The sequence below is a fragment of the Silene latifolia genome, chromosome 11 (genome assembly GCF_048544455.1).
Source record: "Silene latifolia isolate original U9 population chromosome 11, ASM4854445v1, whole genome shotgun sequence".
NCBI classification, from domain to species: Eukaryota; Viridiplantae; Streptophyta; class Magnoliopsida; order Caryophyllales; family Caryophyllaceae; genus Silene; species Silene latifolia.
Window position 1 is genome coordinate 22666607 of NC_133536.1, and position 9555 is coordinate 22676161.

The window sequence follows — 9555 nt, forward strand, 5'->3', positions numbered from 1 at the left end:
TGAACAGATCATGATATTGTAAAGAATAATGAAATTATTGTCAGACGTGTTGTGTTTATTTGATCCAAGTGTGATATTGTATTCGGTATATTGTGATATCACATTATACTCAAATGCAATATCATAGTTCTAACTATGAAATATCACAATATGTCCACCACAATCATTTTAATCAGTAAGTTCGAACATGGACATTGAAACATCGACTTCGATAATACATTTTGGAATCTTTATTTAAGAAATACCACACACCCGACAATGCAATATCACGACATGTACGGTAAAATATCGGATATCCGATAATCTTGTTTCAAAGCACTATGGAAGAAAATAGCACCTGTCTTACTATGAAATATCAGATGTCTAACAATGAAATATCACACTTATATCACTAAGTAAATCCTAACGTATGGAGTGTAATTGCTATAATAGTAATGAAACTATGACATGTATATCCTATATATATTGAGCTTCTTCAACAAAAAATCCTCCAACTATATATATTGAGCTTCATCAACAAAGAATCCTCCAACCAAGAGACGACGACACAAAAATGTTTTGGATGGCCTTGATGAACATGAATCAAGATATACAAGTCAATCATCATCCGAACTCCCCGAAAAATGCAAAATAGAACAAGTAGTTGTCAAGAAAATGAACAAGCACGATTGATACGATTTTTGGAAATAAGATCATAAACAGGACGGAGTAGTCGTCGGCGCTCAATATCAAAAGTATACAATTCCAAAAATAAAACTCATAAACAGAAATCGTATGGCATCTTACTGACAGAATTAATGTAAATAGAATATATTTATTTAGGTAGCATACCCGATTCTCGATGTCGAACAAAAGGATGAGGGCGATTCGCTTATCATGGTTAGCCAATTGTTTGCAATTTTTGCAAAGCCTTTTTGGCTTCTCTGCTTTGGCAATGCATTGTTGCTTTGTCGATATCATTCTCTTCCCACTACCCTTGTTCTTTGCCCGACGAGGCGGTAGAATCCTCACCTCAGTTGAGGAACTACATCCAAGAAGCATTTCCAACTCCTGCTCTTTTGTCATTGATTGTGCTTGTGGATTGAGTTTGATCCGAAATTGCTTCAATGTGTCAAAGAGGTCGGTGATCGATTGTTAGGCATAGTTCTCAAAGAAACGATAGTTGAGTAGAACTCTGACCATAATTTGCACATCTCCAGCTTCCTTACATCAGTGGCATCAAAGTCGTCAAGTAACTCACCATGTGAACCATATAGAGGGATTTTTTGTGCATTCTTTGTCCAAATGCATAAGTATGTACTTATCATGCAAAGTCCTAACTTGTTTCCCAGAGAAAACCCAAATAATGTGTCTGCAAATAATACCCTTCCTATTAAACAACTTACAAGAACATTCTCGCATCGGTGCTTGTGGAATTGAACACTACTTGATAACGCTTCGCATTCTAGCGTCGGAACAACAACGACCTCTGTATCAACAACAGTGGTGTGAAGCCACCAACACTAAGAGAACACATGGAGGCAGCAGCCTCTTGTTGAAAATCTTTGAAAATAGCATGGGTATAAACCTTGGACGCATGAGCTTCCAAGTGGAGAGACGTAGCTAATTGGGGCAAAGTATAATCACTGTCTCGATCATGTTGCTTTTGAGTATGGCGTTGTTGATCCATGGCGCTTTGAAAACGCATCCAAAACTCAACAAGTGTACCATGTATATTTTCAAAACGCTTGAAAAAGCTATTCTGGCTCTCCGATCGTTGAGTTGTTCGGAGAAGACATCCCATAGGAATATCACGATAATAAGCCGGGATCCATCTCCTTCTTTTTTTGTACATGTATGACAACCATGAATTTGCTTGCAAGTTATGTTCAAGAATTAAGTCGACCACTTTTGTTCAAATTCTGCAGGTTCCAAGTCGAGTCCCAAACAACGAGAATTCAAACGACTCACAAAATCAGTCTCCTTGGATATTGTAATTCCAATCTTGTCAGGGACCTTTTGCATAATATGCCACATGCAATATCTATGCTTAGCCTTCTTGAAAACTTTGGGTACACCTTCTTTATTCCTGGGCATTGGTCGGTGATTATACATTGCGGCTCGCACGACCCATAGCGTCTAAGAACTTCTCAAAAACCCACTTAAATGAATCGTCATCCTCATGAAACAACAATGCGGCGAAAAAAGTCACGACCTTTTGTGGTGGTCCACCCCAAAAAAAGGAGTGAAAATCATAGAATATTTATTTGTACCGTAAGTTGGATCAAAACTGACCAAATCACCAAAGGAAGAGTAATTTCGACGTGCCTGTGCATCACACCAAAACACACGAACCAAACATTTGAAAGAATCTACTTCATAAGCAAAGTAGAACCCTGGATTGGTTTGACGGAGGTTCTCGAAATTATCGATAAACAATTGAGCATCTTTATCTCCTATGAAACACTTGATATCCCTTCCAAAGTTCTTAAAATCAATCAATTGAGCACCAACATTCTCATAACCATCTGCATGTTCCTTAGAATATCTATATGCCGATGTAGGACCTAAATTAACTTTTGAATGATCAATAATTGCCTTCTTATGAAAAAGATGAAGGTGTCTCTTTTTTCTTTGAAATTCTTGATTTGTGAGCGAACAAAGTCGATGATTATGCCATTCACGAAACTGAGTTACAACATAAACATCCTTGATAAGGCGAAATTCAATCATAGCATCACAACCAATCCTAGTTAGTTTATTGTTCTTAATATCAAACGGCTTTATAAGTGGCTGCTCCACTACACTATCATGAACAATAGCTTTCCTTTTCTTACCATCTCTAAACCCTTCACGATTACAGACAACAAGTTTATAAAAGATGGCACCATCAGCATTTTTTTTTTTGAGAGGACTTCCTAGGTTCAAAACCACATGCTTCGCATAGACATTATAAAAACGATAGCGTCTTCCAATTTTGCAAAAAACTCGACCAAGTTGAGGTTTATCTTGAATTGCAACATTTCTTGACCACAATTCAGTACCACCAGGTGTGGATTCCAAAAACAGTTGATGTTCATGAAAAGAAACAGGAGGTTGTTCAATGCGGGGAGTAGAAGTAATCTCAAAGAAAATGATTATCGATAGACGTAGGTGGGGAGGACTTTCAATGCGTGGAATAGAAGTAATTTGAGACACACTAGTATCGTGAGAGATGAATCCAGAAGAAGGTACACAACTATCAGCATCTGAAAAAGAATGCAATATAAGAAGCAATTCAAAACATAACAGGTAATAAGCAAACAGTAGGGGGGACTAAATTTCGTATTGTAATAGTTGTGATATTGTATTGAATCTGGTGTGATATTATATTGAACAACTGTTATTATTGTAATATTGTGAAAGCAGATTCAAGGTCCGCAAACGAAGATAGTTCGATAATGCATTACAACAAAAAAACAGATGTAAAGTAAACAATAAGTTACAATGACGGCAAAATCAAGAGAAAAGGGAAAAGATAGGTAGCAAAAACAATATCAAACTTGAAATTTCATTCAAGACACCAATAAAACCGTAAGAAAAGTAAAAATATAGACAAATTCGGAAGAAACGAATTAACAACACTAGCAAATCCAAATATATGTAGGAAAAACAACAAGTAAAATAGAAATAAAGCTGCATATGAGGAAATTAAACATAAAATCGAACACAAAAGCAGGAAGAAGAAGAGAAATTCAAATATCTGTAACAAAAACAACAATTACATAAAAATAAAGCTGAAAATTGTAAATCTAAACATGAATTCATAATAAAAGTAGCGAATATGTTGAAAAAACAACAATAACAACAAAATAAAGTGAAATTAACAAATTAAGGAAAATCGAAGCGAGAAAGATGTACCTGACATAGCGAAGCAACGAATGTCGAAAGAAAGAAGAAATATTAATCAACGATAACAAAGAGAAAGAAAGAAGAAATAGTAATCAATGAATCGCGGAAGAAATAAGCGGAAAAGAAGGAATCCATGGATGTCGAGGAAGATGAATTTAGAGAGAGAAAGAAATTAATGATTTAAATTAGGCAATCGGTAAAACGACGAAAATTAGGGAAGCAGGGGGTATATATACAAAGAAACGAAATTACCAAACTACCCTTAATTCTATATGTTAAATATAAGACGTAGGATCTATTACTTTAGATGGCTTAGATTGATCCTCAATCCCTAAATATATGAGTTATACTCATATGATCCTAATTCTATATATATATATATATATATATATATATATATATATATATATATAGCTGTACACTTAGGGAGATATTGTAGTAACTTACTATGCGTCTATGCGAATATGCCTAATTAACCTACATAAAGCACAAGCATCCCCTATCTACCGAAAGAATATGTGAATTCACAAATTTTCCCTCCAAAAAGCTTCTTTTTAAATAATGAAGCTATTGATAATTTAATTGTATACACTAAATAAGGAAATTAATAATTATAATGTATTTCATTATACAATTATTTTTAATAAAAACTAACTTTTTTTATCAAATTTTATAATTTTCACTAAATACTAAATTATAGTATTTTAATTAAAATATAAATAATATAAACCTATAAATCATTAAATATTTTATTGGTGCTATTATTTGAGAATGACTTGACTCACACTATGAATAAACAAAACAATAAATCATTTTGATTACTTTCATGAAAAAAAAAGTTGAGAGGATTATAAATTGGAATCATTAGCTTTGTGGTATAAAAAAATACTTTTAAAAAAATTACATTTAAGCACATTACTCAATTCTCTTGGATTAATTTTCAATTTTAATTGTTTTTTCTCAAACAAAATACAATAACAAGAAAAATGAATATTAATGAGATATCACTATTATTTTATTGTTAAATTTTACTTTGTTTTCTTAAATAATTAATTTACAGTTCAATTTTTTTTTTCTCATATCAAAATATGATGACGTGAAATAAGAAAAGTTAATGAGGTATTAATTTAGCATACAAGATTAGAACTAAAAACTATATAAATACCGTACATTCATTGTGCGGAATCTAAACTAGTTTTAAATTACACATTTAGACTAAGCACTCCTTATTAACAACCAGTGGCGGACCTAGGGGTGCGCACCCTCAGTTTTTGGATTTTTTTAAAATAACGTTAACATTGACATAGTATATGCATTTCAATAAGATCACTATAATAGGCCTGACGCAGCGGATAGAATTAATGGTTATGTACCAAAAGGCGCGTGTTTGAATCTTAAGACTACCACTCTCCCCTACCCCTTCCTTTTTTGGTGTTCAATTACTCAAACTCAATCAATCAATTCAATTTGCTGTATTGTTGAAACCTTAGTTTGAAATTCTCAAGCTTCAAGTTCCAATTTTTTATTTTGTAATATATTTCAAGTTTTTTTTTTTGATAAATTTGATATCATAATAATTTTGTTTTGATTATATGTTGCCTATTTTTAATGTGAATGTTATTTACATTTACTTCAACTATATTGTACAAGTATTTTGGTCGAAAAATTCAAAATTGAGACCTAATTTTATTCAGTATAGCAAATTTCTAACAAATTATAGTATATATTATGTTTAATTTTTTTTTGAAATCAACAGCCCGAAGGCCTTACTCGATTAATAACTTATCAAAACGAACAGCAGAGTTTGCAGACGATGGTAGTCCATCATCCCATACAACTTTACCCGAAATACAAGGGAAACAATGACTTAAAGCATGAACTACACAATTATTGTTACGAAACACATGTGACCAAATGACTGACTGAAACTTGGTACTACAATCGAGAATGTCTTCGATCAATAGCGCGAACCCACTTCGTCCCGTCTTCCTTTCTTTAAGCGCTTCGATAACTTGTAAGCAATCACTCTCTACTTCAACATTTTGGATCCCCCGCCGCACCGCTTCCTCTAACCCATCAAGCACCGCACACGCCTCTGCCACAGGAACCTCCTATTGTTGCTCCCGACCCGTTAACACGCCCCACATCACATTGCCCTTCGACTCTCGACACACCACACTCGTAGTCACCCCATCTCCCTCCTTTGCCCATGCATCAACATTGATTTAACATAGCCATGCCGCGCTACCTTCCATCCTCCTTCCTCCCTATCCCCACCCTTCGACCTCCCCGCAACAGTTGAACCCCGCACCTCCCCCTCACTGTCCCCCACCCCCTCATTAATCACATCCTTAGCCCTTTTCACAACTAGCTCAGGTTCGACCGAAATATTATCAAAAATGACTTTTTTTCGGTGTTTCCAGATAGCCCAACACCCCACCATTAATTTAACACACTCCGACCCACACATCTCCTGCCAACAAGCCTCCACCCATTCCTTCACATCACCCCCCTGCTGCTCCGCCGCAACCTCAACCCCAACCCCCAACCCTTCTCAAACCCACTGTGCCACCCCACAATCCCGAAACAAATGTAAGCTTGACTCTATAGAAGAATGACATAAAGAGCAAAGAGAAGACTCACCTCTGACTCGTGCCACAATATTCGCCCTCGTAGCTAATGCTTCACTATACAGCTGCCAAAAGAAGAGCTTCACACGAGGCCAAATCGAAAAGTTCCAAAGTCTCTTCCAGAGCCGCTTAACTCTATCTCCATCCGAGCTGTCTGCCATATCCCCCACCACACCAGCCAACATCTTATACGCACTACGGACCGTGTATATTCCATACCGTTCCTGCCCCCAATACCATATATCTCGCGGTTTATTTGGGCTGACCCGAATATTTCTAATGCGTTCCCTTTCAAACTCCAGGAAGAAATGGCGCAATTTCCCCTCGTCCCACTCGACCCCACTCAGCATTAGCAGCTCCGCAACTCTCATCACCTCATTCCCCAGACCACACGGCGATATAATACGCCCAGTATACGAGTTGGGAATCCACGCATGGCCCCAAATCTTCGTATCCATACCGTCACCAATGCGCCATCGCAAACCTTGTTCCATGACCGTTCGAGCATCAAAAATACTTCGCCACGTATAGCTAGGATTATTCCCAAGCCGAGCTGTCATAAACTCTCCATCCGGGAAATATTTCGCCCTCATGAGACGGGTCCAAAGGCTGTCCGGGTTAGTTATAAGACGTCATGCCTGTTTACCTAGCAAAGCAAGATTAAATAGCTGAAAGTCACAAAAACCCATTCCTCCCACCCCTTTAGGCCGAGCCAACTTCTTCCACGCCACCCAATGAATCCCCCTCTTATTCTCCTCATGTCCCCACCAAAATCGGGCCACAATCGATCGCAACTCATCACAGAAACTTACGGGAATTTTGAACACACTCATCACATAGGTAGGGAGCGAATTGGTAACAACCTTTATGAGAATCTCATTACCATCCCTAGACAACATCTTCCCGCGCCACGAATAATATCCGTAATAACCTTTTTTGATCGACCAATCACCGTAGGCAAGCCCAAGTACCGAGCCTGCTCATCGACCTGCACAACCCCCGGCTTCGCCGCAACAAGATCCCTCCTTCCTCTATCCACTCCTCTACTAAACGACACAGTCGTCTTGTCAAGACTCACAAGCTGTCCCGATGCTCGCTCATATCTCCTCAAAATGTCATTTATAACTACTGCATCCTCCAAAGTGGCCCGTGTGAAAAATATGCTATCATCGGCAAAAAGAAGATGTGAAATAGTAGGAGCCGAATTAGCAATACAAATCCCATGCAGCGCATTATTCTCCCCAGCTCTTCGAATCATATTAGACAAGGCTTACGCACACAAAAGGAATAAATATGGAGACAGAGGGTCCCCTTGTTGCAGTCCCCTAGCTGGTCGAAACTCTTCGGATGGGAACCCATTAATAAGGACCGAGAAGGTCACCGTCGAAACACAGTCCATAACTCGCTCTATCCACCTCTCGTCAAACCCCATAGTACTTAGTACACGGCGCAAAAAAACCCACTCTACTCTGTCATACGCCTTAGCCATATCAAGCTTAATCGCCATATGTCCCTCCCTTTGTCTGCTATTCTTCATATGATGAAATAATTCGAAAGCAATCAAAATATTATCAGAAATCAACCGACCCGGAGTGAAGGCACTCTGATTCTCTGATATAATCTCCCCTAGGAACACTTTCAGATGATTAGCTAGGACTTTGGAAACCAGTTTATAGACCACATTACACAAACTTATCGGTCTAAAATCGCGGATTTTATCCGACACCTTTTTCTTCGGAATGAGAACAATATTGGTCTTATTTAACCCACTCGGAGATACCTCGCCTCTCAGGACACCAAGGACCATGCTCACGACATTCGGACCAATAATTTGCCAATACGATTGATAAAATAAACCATTCATACCATCCGGCCCGGAAGCTTTCAGAGGATGCGTTTGATTAAGAGCCTCCACGATCTCAGCTTCACTGTACTGAGCTTGTAAAACTCGATTCATATTGTCTGTGACACGCCCCTCAAGTCCGAGCAAAACATCATCGAAATTACTTGGTTCGGCCGAAGTGAACAGCTCCTGGAAGTAGTTATTCGCGACAAGGGACACGGCCTCATCACCAACCCGTTCCCGTACCTCATCAACAACTAGCATTCCGATGAAATTCTTCCTCTTTCTTTCCCCCGCTCTATTATGGAAAAACTTAGTATTTCGGTCCCCATCCCGTAAACAAAGAGCACACGAGCGTTGTCTCCAATATTGTTCTTGCATATAAAGCCCGGCCAATTCCGCTATTAATTTCCTCCGTCTCTTCACGGCTTCTTACGAACGGTCCCCCTCATTCAACCGGGCCAATTGTCTGCGTTTGACCTCCAAGGATCGATTTATCTTGCCTATACTAATTTTCTTCTAGGCTTGCAGCTCTCGTGCACACCTCCGCAAGGCTTCCGCCAAATCCCCATTGCCCCTAGCCACCCCACGAACCACCGCTTCCTCACACCCATCTTCCCCCACCCAAATTTGTTCGAATCGAAAACGACTCCTCGCCTTACCACCAATCTCACGTCTGTCAAAGACCAGTTTGATAGGTGTGTGGTCAGACCATTCATGATCAAGATGAAACAACCTCGCGTACGGGAAAAGATCATGCCATGAATCAGAGCATAACGCACGGTCCAATCGACATTGTCGATTGTCTAAACCAGCTTGACCATTATCGAACGTAAATGCATACCCTTCCCACGGCACATCTTTAAGCGCACAATCGTCAATCGCCGCTTGGAAGTTATTCATTTGCCATTGAGCCCGACTTCCCCCTTTCATCTCCGTAGAATCTCATTAAAGTCCCCTACACAAACCCATGATAATGAAGATTGCCCATGGAGAAGATGGAGAAGCTCCCATGAGAGATGACGGTCTGAAACAGCTGGCCACCCATAAAAGCCCCTGATTCTCCATTCTTTCTCTCCCTCCCGAACATGGAAATCCATGTGATTAACAGAAGCAAACACAAACCTACAATCCACCTCCCTCTTCCATAAAAACGCGAGACCCCCCGATCTTCCCATGCTATCAACCTCAATCCCATCATAGCCATCTAAT

At 38.9% G+C, this 9555-nt stretch overlaps 1 protein-coding gene across 1 annotated transcript; it reads right to left on the reverse strand.

The window, feature by feature from the left end:
• Positions 1–8862: 8862 nt before the first annotated feature.
• LOC141613091 (uncharacterized) lies at positions 8863–9276 on the reverse strand. Its single transcript, XM_074431825.1, has one exon. The coding sequence runs from the start codon at positions 9274–9276 to the stop codon at positions 8863–8865; it is 414 nt and encodes a 137-aa protein (XP_074287926.1).
• Positions 9277–9555: the final 279 nt, after the last annotated feature.

What these genes read in the sequence shown, in the direction of transcription:
- LOC141613091 (XM_074431825.1), bottom strand. Translation starts at nt 9,276, where the DNA reads ATGAAAGGGGGAAGTCGGGCTCAATGGCAAATGAATAACTTCCAAGCG.